The sequence below is a fragment of the Entelurus aequoreus genome, linkage group LG06 (assembly GCF_033978785.1).
Source record: "Entelurus aequoreus isolate RoL-2023_Sb linkage group LG06, RoL_Eaeq_v1.1, whole genome shotgun sequence".
Classification (NCBI taxonomy): domain Eukaryota; kingdom Metazoa; phylum Chordata; class Actinopteri; order Syngnathiformes; family Syngnathidae; genus Entelurus; species Entelurus aequoreus.
In genome coordinates, this window is record NC_084736.1 from 22,623,782 (window position 1) to 22,641,850 (window position 18,069).

At 39.2% G+C, this 18,069-nt stretch overlaps 1 protein-coding gene and 2 non-coding genes across 3 annotated transcripts; all 3 read left to right on the forward strand.

The window, feature by feature from the left end:
• Positions 1-2,312: 2,312 nt before the first annotated feature.
• On the forward strand, positions 2,313-9,202 carry rpl3 (ribosomal protein L3). Its single transcript, XM_062050274.1, has 10 exons — positions 2,313-2,448; positions 2,736-2,928; positions 4,891-5,059; positions 5,362-5,497; positions 7,156-7,342; positions 7,498-7,658; positions 8,432-8,533; positions 8,602-8,697; positions 8,763-8,882; positions 9,096-9,202. Exons 1-10 carry the CDS (start codon positions 2,446-2,448, stop codon positions 9,138-9,140), a joined length of 1,212 nt encoding a protein of 403 aa, XP_061906258.1. The 5' UTR covers positions 2,313-2,445; the 3' UTR covers positions 9,141-9,202.
• LOC133652779 (small nucleolar RNA U83B) lies at positions 6,997-7,088 on the forward strand. Its single transcript, XR_009826623.1, has one exon. It is a non-coding gene; the product is annotated as a small nucleolar RNA U83B (small nucleolar RNA).
• On the forward strand, positions 8,915-9,047 carry LOC133652777 (small nucleolar RNA SNORA54). Its single transcript, XR_009826622.1, has one exon. It is a non-coding gene; the product is annotated as a small nucleolar RNA SNORA54 (small nucleolar RNA).
• Positions 9,203-18,069: the final 8,867 nt, after the last annotated feature.

Below are 18,069 nucleotides of genomic sequence, written 5' to 3' on the forward strand. Positions count from 1 at the left end.
CACATCTATTAGCAATAATGTTAACTTGTTCTATGTTAACATGCTGATATAGAAGAAGTTAGCATACTTCTAAGATGGCACCACATATCAAAATCAATTAATTTTACGTTTCAGCATACAAAATTAGCTAAAAAGTTATTATAAAACATGCCAGATAAGAGGAATTGCCAAAAGTGACGAGGTAGTTCAGTATGCTAAATTTTCCTACAAGCCAGTACAAATTGTGTTAACGGCTAACATAGTTATACTTCTAAGATGGTGCCAAGTATTAAAATCCATGAATTTTAGGTTTAAACATACTATATTAGCTAAAAAGCTAGTATAACGCACTAGCACGTGACCAGATAAAAGGAAATACCAGTGGTAGGCCGTGCGTTTATCACCTAGGCTTTCAGTGAAGTCGTACTTAGTCCGATTTCACCTCTCAAAATACCGTAATTGATGTCACCACATGGACACGGCTGGAGATACTAGTACTACTAATAGTAGTCGTTTGATTCGTGTGAAAGTGGCGAGCAAACCATTTCGCCGCCGGTGTTGTGCCAAAATGTGATTTCCAGCCAAAAATGTATTTCCTTCGCGGGAGCGTGCACCGCTCGCTAAACCTGCATTGCTTAGCTTCGTCTGTCCACAGCGGATTACTAGGTGTAAGACAAACACTTTATCTTTGTGGTTATTGTACCTGTGAGTTTTCTGTGGCTTTCTATGGCTCGTATGGTTCCGGTGCCACTTCCTGTTTTCGCAACTTGTGATTGGATACTCACTTGGGACTCCCAAGTGAGTATCCAATCACAGCGTTAGGCCAGCTAGAAGGCCTTACTGACAACAACTCGTGATCTGATTGGCTATCGCAATTGTCTATCACTGTGTGTCCCCGTTCACAAAGACGCCCGCATTGTTGATTCTGAAGGCTCCGGGCAGATTTCGGACAGCATGGCAACATAAGCTAGCTGAATTCTGATTGGATACAAACTCTGAACTAAAAACAACAGAATTGGAAGGAGCATAATATGTATGACATGAAGAGAATGATCATGATTTCTGGTTATGTTAGGCCAGCAGAGAAGGCCTTGCTGGCCCTGACGACACACCACTGGGAAATACCAAAAGTGGTGAGGCAGTTCAACAATTTTCCCACACCATGTCTGGTATATATTTGTATTTTTATTTGAGGAAAATAGTTAACATTTTAGATGCTAATTGCTAGCACCTGGCAAGATGGAATATCCTAAATGTACTGATCATTTAGACGTTGGAACAGTTAAAACCCGTTGAGAAATGAGAAAAACTAAGAGATTGTAAGACACAAGAGCTATATAAGTTAAAGTACCAATGATTGCCACACACACAGTAGGTGTGGCGAACTTATTCTCTGCATTCGACCCATCACCCTTGATCACCCCCTAGGAGGTGAGGGGAGCAGTGAGCAGCACCGATGGCCGCAGCCGGGAATAATTTTTGGTGATTCAACCCCCAATTCCAACCCTTGATGCTGAGTGCCAAGCAGGGAGGTAATGGGTCCCATTTTTATAGTCTTTGGTATGACTCGGCCGGGGATTGAACTAACAACCTACCAATCTCAGGGTGGACACTCTATATGAATTTCCAGCAAGTTATACGGGCTAAAAATGTATTTAAAAATATATATTTTATGCGTAAACAATTAGGACCGCGGAAAAGATTTTCCTACTGAACGTCTTCCTACCAGCCAGGACTGGGTTAGGAAACGGACATGTAGCATCACTGCAGACCCCTCACATCCTGGTGGTCACAAACTATTTAAATTCCTCCCTCTACCACAAAACAACCCACCACAAGAACAGTTTCTTCCCTCAGAATATCAATCTGATGAATGCTGTTAAGGAACAAATCTGTCACTGTATATGTACTAACTCATGCTCACGTCATCATCTTTTTTGCTTTGCTCTATTCACTACTGCACTATTGTTTATTAGCCTTGCACATATTTAAGAACTTGTTTATATTTGTGGTTAATCATTAATATTTATTTTTAATATTGAACAAGAGAGCACAGCCTTCTGATTCTGTTATTCTGCATTGAATAACGTTTATGTGGTTGTATGTATTATATACTGTATATATAATATGTAAATATGACATGTATGTTATATTTTATATTGCTACTATGGTATATGTTTAGCCTACTTAATACCTGCATTATCCTTTCCATCCTTACCCTTTCCAACCTTTGTAACTGAGCTACTGTGTGGAACAATTTCCCTTGTGGATCAATAAAGTTTGTCTAAGTCTAAGTCCAAGCTGAACAGCGACCTTTAGTGGCCATTGCGTGTAATTACGCCTATGACATAAAACGCAGGGTGGATTTCCCTGCACGAAAGTCCCGTTGAGTCCCGCGAGACTTGCTCGTATATATAATAGTAGCGCACGCTCAGTTTGGTCTCTTTCGTTCGGATTGGAGACATCATGGTGAGTGTTGAAGAAGCGACACTAAAGAATTAGAATCCATTGAATATCGTTGTCATCTGATGCATTAGACTCTTTCTATGGCTGTATATATGTTGTACAGTGTTTTTGGAAGAGGTTTAAGATGTTATTTTACTTATAGGATTACATTAAATTGGTATGCTGTTTGAGAAAATATGCTAACATCGTGTTGCCAATGCTAGCAGCTAATACTCACAGCCATGCGTTAGCATTTACTCATAGATTCATTGATCTGGTTGTACATTTTAATAGGTTCTTTTACTTTACAGTCCCACCGCAAGTTTTCGGCTCCGCGCCACGGCTCTTTGGGCTTCTTGCCCCGCAAGAGGAGTAGCCGTCACCGGGGTAAGGTGAAGAGCTTCCCCAAGGATGACCCAAGCAAGCCCGTTCATTTGACCGCCTTCCTGTGCTACAAGGCCGGTATGACTCACATCGTCCGTGAGGTGGACAGACCTGGGTCAAGTAAGTCCACACTTTCTGTCGGATGTTTTAACAACGCACATATACCCCACCCTGGTGTTAAGCCATTTACATTGTTATACTTGTCTGCTTTCAAATGTATTTGCATTTTGGCCAATGCAACAATGAAAACTTACCACAGCTCACTTGGTGCAATATAACACCCCATTAAAAAAATATATATATATTAGATGCATATGTGCCTTAACTGTAAAATGAATGAATGCATGCTAATTAATAAAAACTTGAAAGTAAAGTATATGGGCTGTTAAGGTTTAAATTAGGGTTGCATGATATTGATCTAGTTTATACAATTTTAGCACGGTGTTAAATACGGTTACTTTTAGGGCCACGTGGCATTAATTGCTGCCTCAGAGGGCCTAATGTAACAGTGATTATAAATTAAAAATTTATAAATTCCCTTTTATATTTTTAAATTATCGCCTATATTTGTTGCATATTTTTAAAAATCAATCAATCAATGTTTATTTATATAGCCCTAAATCACAGCAAAAGAAACTGTCAGGTACGTTACTGTAATCTAAACCAACGGTGCCACTGATTTTGTCAAAATTAAGTTATCTCAGATGTCCATTTAGCTGAATTTTGCAATTTTTTTATGGGCTAAGAAAACTATTTAGTAACTTAAGAAATGTGGCGGCTTTGCCTGGAATCTAGCTAAAGCGGCTATTTTTTTTTAACTCACTGGGATCGCTTTAAAATTGACTGAACCCCCCTCTCCCCATATTACGTTTTTACAGTGTTTTGTAAAATGGAGGAATGGTACCACATTTTATTTGTATCGGAAATTCTGTCTTGTACAGTGTACAATATGAATAACTTTCTTTGAAATCATAAGTCCAGCAGGTATTTCAAAATATATGTTTAACAAAGTCAAGCAGATATTAAATAATTTGAACAATGTATGGAATAATTGTTGCATTGTAAGATAATATAGTTTAAAAGAACCATGCAATACATGTAGTACTTTTTTGTCAAAAAGATAAAAATGTTTCATACTGAAGACCGCACTAGGATATATACCGCACCCACTAAATTTTAGACATTGACATGTTCCCTATTAGCCGCAGATGTATAAGTTGCAAAAATGAGTTATTTACACAGTAGGATTAGTTATACCACGTAACTTACAAACGCTGCTTGGAATGAAATGATGAATCTATAAGAGTAGAATTGCTATGGACGGCTAGACTGATCATCATTCCGGATTAGGAGGGAAAAAACTGTCAAATGGGACACTGCAGTACCTGCAGTGAGGGAACTCATCCAAGAGATGGCGCCACTTTTTTTGCTTGGTGTTTTTATAAAATACTTTTATGGCCTCCAGTGAAGAACAATACATCTCAGGGTTGTCACCGTGTTTTAGCGGTGTCCTCAGAATTGCACAGACAAGCCACAACTGCGTCAACGGTCATTGCAAGCAAGCTAACTACGAACATCCCTCCAGTGAATCAGCAATCCTAGCCTCCATGGCAAGAAAATGAACAAGTGGCCATACTGCCAGTTAGTTGACTATACATGCAATAGAAATGTAATCATTCAATCTTAAATATTTTTTAAATAGCCATTGACTCATTTTGAGAGTTTGTTACATACCAAGCATGCTGTTGCCCATTTATAGTTAAAGTTGAAATGTCAGATTATTAGGAACCTTAAAGCTCAGTTTAACCACCAAAATCGGCTCCATTATTAGGGACAAAAAGCTTTGTGTGAACAAGGGGCTGAAGTGCATATCGAAATATCCATATTCATCTGGACAATGACTTTGCTCTTTTCATATTTTTGGTTGTGCCTGTGATGAGTCTCTCGACGGGCGGACAGAATGGGTTTATAGACCCTTGCTGAAATGTCGAGTACTGAGCGCAATAATAGAAACGGGATGGGTGATTTCACTGCTACTGTTGAGTGATGTAAAAGGTTTTTGTTTTTGGGTTTTTTGTGCAGAGGTGAACAAGAAAGAAGTAGTTGAGGCTGTCACCATCTTGGAGACTCCCCCTATGATCGTGGTGGGAGTTGTGGGCTACGTCGAAACTCCCCGTGGTCTGCGCGCCTTCAAGACCATCTTTGCCGAGCACATGAGTGATGAGTGCAAGCGCAGATTCTACAAAAACTGGTGAGTCGCTGTAACGCTTTGGTGCACGCTGCAGATGTTTGTCTCAGATAGTGTCACTGAGTAACAATACGGTGGCCATTGTGGCAGCTCCGCTCAGGTGCCTCGTGCTCTGATGAGCTCCGGGCTCCTCTGGCCAGTGGAAAGTTCTGCTTAGAAGCTGTGCCATGAGCCAAAATCCTCATTGGCTGGTGCTGCTCATTAAACGGGCGACCAACTCGGCGCTGTCTTCTTCCGCTGGCCTCTCGAGGTCATGAAGGGCCAGTTGCCAACATTTCTGCTCTACTACTCACGGTCCCGCTCAGGTACAAGTCCAAGAAGAAGGCTTTCACCAAGTACTGCAAAAAGTGGCAGGATGAGGACGGCAAGAAGCACCTGGAGAAAGACTTTAACTCCATGAAAAAGTACTGCAAGGTCATCCGCATCCTCGCCCACACACAGGTGAGTCAGCTCCCACAGGTGATGTTATTCAAGGGTGTCCAAACTTTTTCCGCTGAGGGCTGCGCACTGAACAATTGAAGCATACGGAGGCCATTTTGACATTTACATTTTCTAAACCGATACATTTTAGATTTTTTCCTTTAACCTTTAGGGCCCACAAATTTGGGCCTCAGTACCCAGAAGGGTCTCAGTCACAAATGTTAGAAATAAGTCATTATTTTTCTTATCAGGAATGTGAAATGTCTGCGGAAGTACACTTTTAAATATTCATTTGTATCAAAGTATCGCTTCTGTGTTTTTAAAAAAAAATACCGTATTTCCTTGAATAGCCGCAGGGGCGCTAATTAATTTAAAACCTCTTCTCACTCCTGCGGTTACCAAAACCATGCGGAATGAGCAAGCATGCTCTAATTATTTTAAAACCTCTTCTCACTCCGGCGCATACCTTATCATGAAAAACACATTTAATGAAAAAAACGTTATTATGATCTTACCTTTACTTGTAGATGGGTCCATGTGCAGCTGCTTCTGATCAAAGGCAGTCTTTCTCATCTTTCTTCAATTTTAAAAGTCTCTGGAGATATTCCTTTAATTATTACCTCCTGCTTCGATTGAAAGTCCAGTTTAGAAAACGGTTTTATTTTAGATATGTAATCCTCCATGTTAAAAGTGCAAGCAAACAATTGCTGCATGCTTGCTGCTTGTTGTCTTCTTCTGCAGTACCTGTCTCCTGCAGTACTGGTAGTCGCAAGAAGGATCACTAGCGCCCTCTACCACCTGGAGGCGGGAGTCATTTAATGACTCATATTTGACCCGGCGGAAGTGCCAAGCATGCGCTAATTATTTTGCGAAACGAGTTTGACCCGGCTGTAATTCTAGGCAGGCGAATACTATATTCCCGGCGCCAATTCAAGGAAATACGGTATGGTAAAATTGGTTCAATGTTCATTTAAGTGCCGCACTGAGTTGCAGGACGGACACAATCAGAACTGAAGCTAGCTTGCAAGTTAGCTAGCTAACATTGCCTCTGTTTGCTCTCCGAGCAGTTTGGCTGCTAATCATATTTGGATATTTACGATCCAAAAATGTATTGGTAGCCAGCAAGAAGGTATATTTTTCCCATGACTGATGTAAAGACTTCCCAACAGGATAGTCAGAATTGTACATGACGTACTGTTTTATTAAATCTTTCATTGCTTTAAATATTTTTTTTTTAGTTATGGCAGTTTTAAAATGAACAATCTAACATTATTGGATCTAAAAGGGTCTCACCCACTAAAATAGTCTTTTTTTTAAAATTTTTTACTTTGAACACTTGACACTCGAGATAAACTTCATATTTCTGTCATTAAACGTTAGGGTTTTTTTTGTCAACTTTTTAAACCACAAACCCTATTCATGTGAAGTAGATTAGTTTTGGTAGTATTTTTAGAATGCGTTGTGGGCCGTTAAATGAGCTGCGAGCCGCACTTTGGACACCCTGTTGTATTTGTGCGCCGTATCGTCTGTGATGAGACCACAGATTTCTGCGTCAGGCATGGCGCCTGATAGCAATGACGAGTTCTTCTGTTGCCTTCCTTCTGAGACTGCCCCACCATGTCGGCCCACCATGTGCCACAGCTATCGTCGCCTGGCTAATGAGTGTGCGCTGTTTGCAGATGCGTCTGCTGCCTCTGAGGCAAAAGAAATCTCACCTGATGGAGGTGCAGCTCAATGGTGGCTCCATCGCAGAAAAGGTGGACTGGGCCCGTGAGAAGCTGGAGCAGGCTGTGCCCATCAACACAGTCTTCTCCCAGGACGAGATGATTGACGTCATTGGTGTCACCAAGGGACACGGCTACAAAGGTCAGCCTTGAATAGTGCAGAAAAGTTTTAAAGGATTACATTTACCACCCAGGACGTTAGCAAATGTAGTTAATTAAATGGACTGCTGTGGTTAAGTCAACTTGATGTTTTTATTATGATCATTTCTGGCTATTAAACTTGTCATGTCTTGTCAGGGGTGACCAGTCGTTGGCACACAAAGAAGCTCCCTCGTAAGACCCATCGTGGTCTGCGCAAGGTGGCTTGCATCGGTGCCTGGCATCCGGCCCGTGTTGCCTTCTCTGTGGCCCGGGCTGGTCAGAAGGGATACCATCACCGCACTGAGATCAACAAGAAGGTACACATTGATATCTTACATACAGTGGAACCTCATTTACAAACTTAATTGGTTCTTGAACATTGTTTGTAATCAAAGTTCATACAGTGAAGCAAATGTATCCATAAACTGTTGTGAATATGTTCCAGCCTTTTTGTGAAGGTTTGAATACTTAAAAACAGTGTTAAAAAACTGGAGGTAATAGATCGACTTTCTCATAAGCTGATGTCTTCTTTATGCTCTGCCAACACACAGAATACCCTTTGATGCCCTCACAAACTATCAGAAATCATATTAACCCCAAACTTTAACCATATTTTGCTGCAATAGTAAATGTTCAAAGTAAAATATACATTAACATTGCAAAGGAGCGGACAAGAGTAACAAAGGGAGAAAGGGGGGGGGTGGCACTAAAGTAGCTATTTTTTGCTGTGAAATAAGTCTGCTTTGGCATATTTTTCCAGAGAAGTGAGGTCTCAACACAATTAAAACTTGTTGAGGTATGAAGCCTTCTTCGTCAATTCTTCCATACATGTCAGCACCTATAATGTACTCCTTGCAAAGTTGTTTTCACGCTACTCTGGTGCCTTTTTTGGGACTAATCTTGAGTTGGCAAAATTAGACAACTTTTCAAAAGCACACGCTGAAGTGCTGAACAGCAAGTGACTGGAGGGCTCTGACCCCTAAAATACTGCACCCTGCATTGCACAGTGGTGCATATTAGGTCTGATTTAAAGTTAGCAAATTGAGGTCATCTGGGAAATGTTCTGATGGCCTACTTTTGTTTTTTGAAGATCTACAAGATCGGTCAGGGCTACCACCAGAAGGATGGGAAACTGGTGAAGAACAATGCTTCCACGGATTATGATCTGTCCAACAAGAGCATCAACCCTATGGTCAGTGATTCTATTTTGTTGTCAAACATCTTTAAGGCTTGACTAACACCTTTCAAATGTGTCCACAGGGTGGGTTTGTCCACTATGGAGACGTTTCCAACGACTTTGTCATGGTGAAGGGATGTGTAGTAGGAACCAAGAAGAGGGTTCTGACTCTGCGTAAGGTGAGAACAAAGCTGGATAAGTTTATCTCCTGACTTCTCGTCGACTAACCCTTTTGCTCTTCTAGTCTCTGCTGGTGCAGACAAGCCGTCGTGCCTTGGAGAAGATCGACCTCAAGTTCATCGACACCACCTCGAAGTTTGGTCACGGACGCTTCCAGACCGCGGAAGAGAAGAAGGCGTTCATGGTAAGATCTATTTTTGGCATGAAAGTGATGTTCTGCACTGTTCATAACCTGGTTCAGCTTCAGTGTGAACTTGGGTTCCATTCCAGTGCTAGAGTAAAGTCCCGTGAGGCAGGGGAGCAGTGCACGCTCATGCTACTGTTCCCCGTTCACTCTCAGGAAACATTTGCAACTTTCACCTGCTCCAAACTAACCTTTTCTCCTCTTATCTAACAGGGACCACTCAAGAAGGACCGCATTGCCAAGGAGGAGACAGCCTGAAGTCTGCAAATGTGATATCTTTACGGTCGTTGTCTGCAGTTCTATTAAACACTTCAACCACATAGGTGTGTCCAAGTACTTTGTGAGGATTAGTATACCAGTGTGGAGGAACATAACTACCACTATGAAGTACATGAAAACATTCATTTGAAGTTAACAAAAGTGACAGCAAGAGTTAACGTCCTGTATTGTATTTGAACTGATATCAGGCCATGATAAAGATGGAATTTGACTGATTGGAGATATTCCTTTCAAATACTTTTTCTAAAGAAAGACTGACTCGTTATAGTTTTGCTGTTTAATTTTGTCAAGGAAACATGTTATAAAATATGGATCAGAATAATATAACTTCACACAAATTATTTATTGGGAAATATTTACTAATTTTGTTTTCCTTTTAAATATTCTATAAAGTGGTGCCATATTTCCAGGCTTTGGCTGTGATGTCAGTTTTAATTTTCCTTCACTTTAAAATTGTTATAGCTCAGGATTTTAACCTTTCTTCAAATACACATGCATCAAAATGCATCATTGGGTACGAAGTGTAAAAACAAGACCAGAAACTGGATCAAAACTCAATATTGTACTATGAACGACTGCATATTAGAACAAACTAAAATACAATTTTAAAAAATTGTTTATTTGATATATCGAAAAACTAAATCCAAATGCTAAGTTTCTAGAAATGACTTTCTAGTAGCGTGGAAATATGCTGACCCCATATCTAAATATGCATGCACAGTAGCTTCAAACGAATTGCTCACAACTTTGAATCTGTTCTCATTGAGTTGTTCAAAAGACTGTTTGCTCGTCAACGTCCTCTCTAGTCTGTTAAGATGTTGTCCTTCTGAATAACAAGAAGTCCACTGAGCAGGTCATTTTAGCAGTTATCAGCCTTGTGGGCACAAATGTTGCTCTTAAGATGTTTCCACTCTGACCCGCTGGGGTTTATTTTTGCTACTGAACCATCATGTCCATGCAGCAAGAACCAGCATGTATGCTGACACAAGCGCCCCTTAGCGGCTGTTGGCATTGAAATGACAGTCACATTGGATTGGGCAAGTGCTATGATACTCTTTGACTTATAAGCACTGTATGTGTTAAGTGTAGCCTGAGGGCCATTTGTGGCTGCATGGTCGAGTGGCCAAAAAGTTCAATTTTGGTCTCATCACTCCAAATTACTTTGTTCCAGAGGTTTTGAGGCTTGTCTGTGCTGTTTGACGTAATGTAAGCAGGATACTTTGACATTTGCGCAGAAATGGCTTTCTTCTGGCGACTCGACCATGCAGCACATTTTTCTTCAAGTGCCCCCTTATTGTGCATCTTGAAACAACCACGCCACAATTTTTCAGAGTCCTGTATTTCAGCTGAAGTTATTTGTGGATTTTTCTTTGCATCTCGAACAATTTTCCTTGCAGTTGTGGCTGAAATCTTTGCTGGTCTACCTGAATCCCTCATTTTCCACTTCTTTTTTTTGCAAATATTTTTATTGAATTTTACAGTTAAAATCACATTTAACAGTCATACTTTGCTTGCGCAAAGCCTTCATACAATCACACATCCACTCATACACTCACATGCACACTGGAGGAGAGAGGTGCACTTAAACTTTTAACAACTCAAGGTTTACAGTATAAACATTAGAAAAAAATACCCAGATATTGTATATACGTATATCCATCCATCCCGCTCTGGCTCAGGATCAGCAAGCTATCCAGACCATAGCAAGATGGATGATCATTGCTTGGCATCAAGGATCCTCAGGAAGTGATCCCAAGATCACCTCTCGAGGACCTCTCCACCGTCACACTTAAGAAAGAAAAGGAAAGTCACAGGAGTTGATCAGATGCAAAACAATACAAAATAAAAAGTCACAAAAAAAATCAAGTAAACCGTGGCAAAGCCAAATGATAAATGGGTTATACTTGTATAGCGCTTTTCTACCTTCAAGGTACTCAAAGCGCTTTGACGGTATTTCCACATTCACACACACATTCACACACTGATGGCGGGAGCTGCCATGCAAGGTGCTAACCAGCAGCCATCAGGAGCAAGGGTGAAGTGTCTTGCCCAAGGACACAACGGACGTGACTAGGATGGTTGAAGGTCGGGATTGAACCCTAGTAACCAGCAACCCTCCGATTGCTGGCCCGGCCACTCTACCAACTTCGCCACGCTGTCCCCCATATATCAGAAGTAGCACAAAAAAAAACAGTGTAGGATCAATACAGAAAATAAAGATAATAAAAAAGGAATAAAACTACTAAAAATATGGCACTTTTTTATTTATTTATTTATTTATTTTCCCTTAAATGTCTAAGTTATGATTCAATATATGTCAGTAAAGGTTTCCAGGTTAGTTCCCATTTATTCATACTTGCAGTGTTTATAAATCTTATTTTTTCAAGAGTCATTACATTCACAAGTTCATTTAGCCAGTTCCTGAAGTTGGGTGCAGATGGGCTTTTCCAGTCTTTGAGAATGAGTCTTTTGGCCAAAACCGTCCCGAGCAGCAACACAGCGGTAATATAGTTTGGAAGTTTTTGTGTTTCTGAAGACCACCCAAACCAGATCATATCCCTGTCAGGGACAAGTTTTCGCTGATATACCCCCGAGTAAAAAAAGAAAATGCTGGACCAAAATGATTGAATAATTGGATATTCCCAAAACGAATGAAACAGTGATCCTTCAGCAGATTTACATTTATAAATAAGCAATAAGGTGCATATATAAATAAATAAATATATATAAATAATATATATATACATATATATATATATATATATATATATCAAATATAAATAAATTACTGTACAGATAAATATATTGCACTTTTTCACATGCGCCCACGTTTATGGATGTATGTTATATTGTCTTTTTTATTTCAGCGAGTTAATCCATTTTGGGGGGAGTTGAGGGGATAATTTAATTATGATGCGTTTAAGAGTCTTACGGCCTGAGGGAAGAAGACCCAAAATGACGCAAGACTGTCCTCGACATACATGTCTTTTATGCATTTCATTCCATTTGAGTATCAGTTAAAAAAAAATCTGTCTGTTATCGATGGAATAAATGCATGATTGTGACACATTGGTGAATACATAGTCACATTGGAAATATTCAATTGTTTTTTAATTTGAGAAATAATTTTGATAGAATGTCTTACTACTACACTATGGCTTGTTGATTTGATAGAAGAGACCGGTTTAGTAAAAAGTAGAGATAGCAATGATGTGTAAGGTTTAACTAATGACTGCAGTTCCAATTTCAGCCACAAGGGAGCAGAATTAAGTGATTCATTCTTTGGGAACCCCATCTTCCAATAGGTCAATGCGTTCAGATTTGATGCCCAATAATACTTTTTGAACATTGGAAGACCCAATCCCCCTTGCTTTGTAGATCTGAATAAGTGCTTTTTAGATATTCTGCGTTTTTTATATCCCCACACAAAATATAGAACTAAAGATTCAAGTTTTTGGAAAAAATCTGCAGGAATTAGAATAATGATAGGTAAATTTTGGCAGGGTAATCATTTTGATAGCATTCACTCTACCTAACATAGAGAGGGGTAGGGTCTTCCAATACTCTATACACACTTTCAGTTTCTCAAAAGCATCAGTAAAGTTCAATTTTAGTAATGATTCATAATTTTTAGATATTTTTAAGCCGAGATAGGATATATAGTTTTCTGCAACTTTGACTGGGTTTTGACTGATCTTAACATTATCTCCTAGGAACATAAGCTCGCTTTTGGACCAGTTTATTTTATAACCAGATATTCTACCAAAAGAGTCTACATATTCTAAAAGAAGTGGTAATGCAATTTCTGGCTCAGTAAGTGTAACAAGTACATCATCTGCATAAAGTGAGATGAGACTCTCTGATGTGCCCACTGAAAATCCTTTAATATTAGAGTTCATTCTTAAACCAATAGCCAGTGGTTCTAGGGACAAATTGAAAAGTAAGGGCGAAAGGCAATCGCCCTGTCTCACGCCGCGATGCAATTCAAAACTATCCGATATTACATTATTAGTTATGATATATGATTTTGGTGCAAAATAAATTATTTTAACCCATTTTATAAAATGTTCTCCCAACCCAAATAATTTGAGAACATGAAATAGATAAGCCCACTCAATTGAATCAAAAGCTTTATGGCATCCAGAGTCAGGACGGCTGCCTTTTTGTTTCCTATGCAGTCCGAGTACAACAAGTTCAATAATCTCCGTACATTGCCAAAAGAAGGTCTGTCCGGGATGAAACCGACCTGATCCAGATGGATAGTTTCTGTTATGTGGTTGCTTAACCTTGTTACGAGTACCTTAGTTAGAATCTTATGGTCTAGATTGAGCAGGGAGATAGGTCTATAATTAGCTGGATCGAGTGGATTTTTTCCCTTTTTTGGTATTATACATATATGAGCTTCATACAAAGAGCTTGGAAGTTTATTGTTTATGAAAGAGTCATTTAACATTCTTGGTACTATAGGGGACAGTATTTCACTAAAAGCTTGATAAAACTCCGCACCAAATCCATCTGGACCAGGGCTTTTATTTGCGGAGAAAGATTTCAGTGCTTTTAGCAGTTCTTCAGTTGAAATAGTATTGTTTAAAGAATTCTGATGATTTGGACTCAGTTGAGGTAGGTTTAATGGAGTAAAAAAAATCATAAATCATTAACTGATATAGCTGAACTAGATTTATATAATTCTGAATAAAAGTCTTTAAAGACATTGTTGATATCCTGTAAATCTGTACATGTTTCACCTGTTTTTGAGCATATTTTGTGGATAGCAGCTTTAGCTTGATCTCCTTTGAGCTGTCTAGACAGAAGTGTTTGTGGTTTATCAGATATTTCAAAATGTTTTTGTTTATTTTTCAGTAAGAGTTTATATACTTCCCTGTGAAGAAGAGAATTGTATTCATTTTTCAGTTTCAGCATCTTATTGTAGTCAGACTGCAGAAGAGAATTTATATGAATTTCTTCCATTTCTTTAATTTCTTTTTCCAATTCTTTATGCCTTTTTCTTACTTCTCTTTGTTTTGAGCTTTCAAATTAAATGATATATCCTCTCACAGTAGCTTTAAGGGCTTCCCACAATATAGAGTCTGAGACCTCTCCGTTATCATTCACCTCAATAAACTCTTGGATAATCTTGTTCATATACTCTTTAAAATCTTCATATAATAATAAATGTGGATTAAATCTCCATTTTTGTTTGGTTTTAAGGAGATCAATTTGGATCTGCAGACTCACAGGGCTGTGATCTGAGATGACTCTACTGTGGTACTCAGGATTACTGACATTGGAGAGAGCAGATGCTTCCACTAAAAAGTAATCAATTCTTGTGTAAGAATTGTGTAAATGAATACTCCCTTTTATTAGGATGTTTTGTTCTCCATATGTCTATGATATTTCTTGATCTCATAAGATTATTAATCGTTTTAGTTGAGTTAGCAATTACATGAGATTTAGTTGACAATCTATCTAAAGTGGGATCCAAAAGGCAGTTAAAATCACCACCAATGTAGATATGAGAGGAGCTATCATCAGGAAGTAGACGAAAGACTCTATGATAAAAGTTTGAGTCATCGGTGTTTGGTCCATAGATATTCAAAAAAGTTACTGGGTAGGATGTAATATGACCATTTAATAAAATAAATCTTCCGTTAGGGTCAATTATTTTTGTTGTAAGTATGAAAGGCACATTTTTATGAAATAAAATGGCTACACCTCTAGCTTGTGAAGTAAAGGGTGCATGATAAACCTGATATATCCAGCTAGCTTTAAGTTTAAGTCATTTTCCACTTCTTAATCAGCGTTTGAACACTGCTGTTTGGTATTCTCAATTCCTTGGATATCTTTTTATACCCCTTTCCTGTTTTATGCAGTTTGCAAAGTTCAATTACCTTTTCTCGCAGATCCTTTGACAGTTATTTTGCCTTCCCCATGACTCAGAATCCAGAAACATCTGTGCAGCACTGGATGAAAGATGCAATGGTCTGTCAGAAACCCAGACACTCACTGACCTTTTATACACACACATTAATTACAAACAAACAGGTCAAAGTTGAGGATTGGAACATTGATTAGCCATTCAAACCTGTTTGTGTCAACTTTTGTGCATGTTATCAGATTAAAGTCACTGGGGTATGTAAACTTTTGATCAGGGTCATTTGGGTACTTTTGTCATTTTGATTTAAAAAGAGTAAACACAGTTGCTTGCCAATAAATATCTTCACACAACCATTAAGCATGAGTGGAAGAAAGGTTTTTGTGTTATCATTCATATTCTCTGAAGAATGGCCAAGAAATCATAAATTCTCCCAGGGTATGTAAACTTATGAGCTCAACTGTATATAAATATATATATATATATATATATATATATATATATATATATATATATATATATATATATATATATATATATATATATATATATATATATATATATATATATATATATATATATATATATATATATATATATATATATATATATATATATATATATATATATATATATATATATATATATATATGTATATGACATGCATTGATCTACAGATCCCCATTTAACGGGATTTCTATCTATGGGCCCACATGTATAATATCAATGTTAATGTAACTGAGAGTGTACAAATGGACCCAATAAGGATCCATTACTAATAACTGGGGACACCCTACAACCACCTCTAGGGGTCTCCACACCCCACTGTATGTATTTATATAGTCTGCCTTTTCTTTGGCACCCCCTCCGTTTTCTACCCCTTGCCCCTCTGGGGGTCACAGGGGGTGGCTGCAGCCTATCCCAGCTGCACTCGGGCGGAAGGTGGGGTACACCCTGGACAAGTCGCCAACACAGACAACATTCACACTCACATTCACACACTACTGTAGGGACAATTTAGTGTTGCCAACCAACCTATCGCCAGGTGCATGTTTTTGGAGGTGGGAGGAAGCTCGAGTACCCGGAGGCAACCCATGCAGTCACGGGGAGAACATGCAAACTGCACACAAAAAACCTCCGAGCCCGGGGTTCTAACTAATCCCTATGCTGCCACATCTATCTATATATTGACAAAAAAACAATGACTTGTGTGTTGTTTGGGAACAGTTGGTAATGGTTATGTGCAGTAAAACTTTTCATGAACTCAACTCACCTTAATGTGTGTTTCTAAATTTGTGTTGGACGTCTTAGATGAAGAGAGCAGTTATGATTTTGGTTTACAGAGTAAACAACTAAAAACTAAGGTTTTGGGCATCGTTTTCTCTAAATGCATACATTTGTCTAAATATGGCTAAGGACACGCATTATTGTCTTCATTACTAAAGCAAAACTCTAATCTGCGGGAGAGAATTCCTCTGCCAATTTCAAGTGTTTTTTTTTTTTTGGACATGAGTGTGTGACTGTTGTGATTTTGCTTACTATAGTTTCGATGACCCGCCACCTCATCTTGCCTTTAATTGGCCAGTCTGGAATGTTTCGCCCTAACTTTAGCCAATTGTGACTCATCATACCAACACCAACCAATCATCATGGAAGTTCTCCATATGTATGTGTAATAGTGTGATGTTGTTGCGCTATATTATGAACTAGACAGGGTGTTATATTTTATTTTGAAGTATCGCTTTTATTTGAAGAACCGGATGTCCAGTGCGGGAAGTGTCTTTGCTGTTTTTTTGATTGCTTTACTTCCTCTTCCTTCGGACTTTTTGAATGAGAAGGTAATAGTTCTTCACTGCTCTGTGTTTCTTCATATTGTAAATATTCTTCCTAAATGATTCTAGATACTAGTGATGGGTTGATGAGGCCTCATGAAGCGTTTCGACACATTGCAAAACTGTATTGATACTGTGTTGATACTGTGTCACTAAATACTGACATCTGCTGGACATTAAAAATCCCTACAGGCAACCTATGGACCGACTCAACTGACACTGATTTTATGACCTAGTATATACAATAATATAAACCAAGCCATTGTATTTCATTTAGGATTATTTCATATCTTCATTTAAATAAAAATATATTTTTATCTTTTTTAGATACAGTCAAATAATGTGAACATGTATCATGACTAGGATGGTAGAAGGTGGGGATTGAACCCCAGTAACCAGCAACCCTCCGATTGCTGGCACGGCCACTCTACCAACTTCGCCACGCCGTCATTCCTGTACCTTCTCTAGTAACAGTAGTGATGGGTCCTGCAACACAGATGCATCGGCGCATGCGTCGAGCTCATAGAGCGATACCCTGTGTCGGTGCGCGTACCGCTTTTAGAAAGTCACGTGACCGATCATGAGCTGCTTTGGTCACGTGACCGATACGCGAACTGTATCGCACTGACGCCTCCTCTGTGCCCTGTGAGCAACGTTCCCTCTAAGGTGCGCGCCTGCGCAATTGCGCAGTGCTCAAGCGTCCTCCGCGCACACCGTGCGCCGCACAGCCAATATATGCCGCGCACCAAATCAAACCCATCTGAATTCTAAACAAAATAAACACATTTATTCTGTGTAATTTTGAAATGCAACTTTGAGTGACAGTGACAACAAGTGGCCCTAACGGTGTTCGTCAACAACACGCATTGCGCCGCTTCCTAATAAACACAGTTTGGCGCGCAGGCGTCAGTGCGATACAGTTCATGAGCGGTCACATGGCCCGGCCACAGGTGTATAAAATTAAGCACTTAGGCATGGAGACTGTTTCTACAAACATTTGTGAAAGAATGGGCCGCTCTCAGGAGCTCAGTGATTTCCAACGTGGAAATGTCAAAGGATGCCACCTGTGCAACAAATCCAGTCGTGAAATGTCCTCGCTTCTAAATATTCCAAAGTCAACTGTTGGCTTTATTATAAGAAAATGGAAGAGTTTGGGAACAACAGCAACTCAGCCACCAAGTGGTAGGCCACGTAAACTGACAGA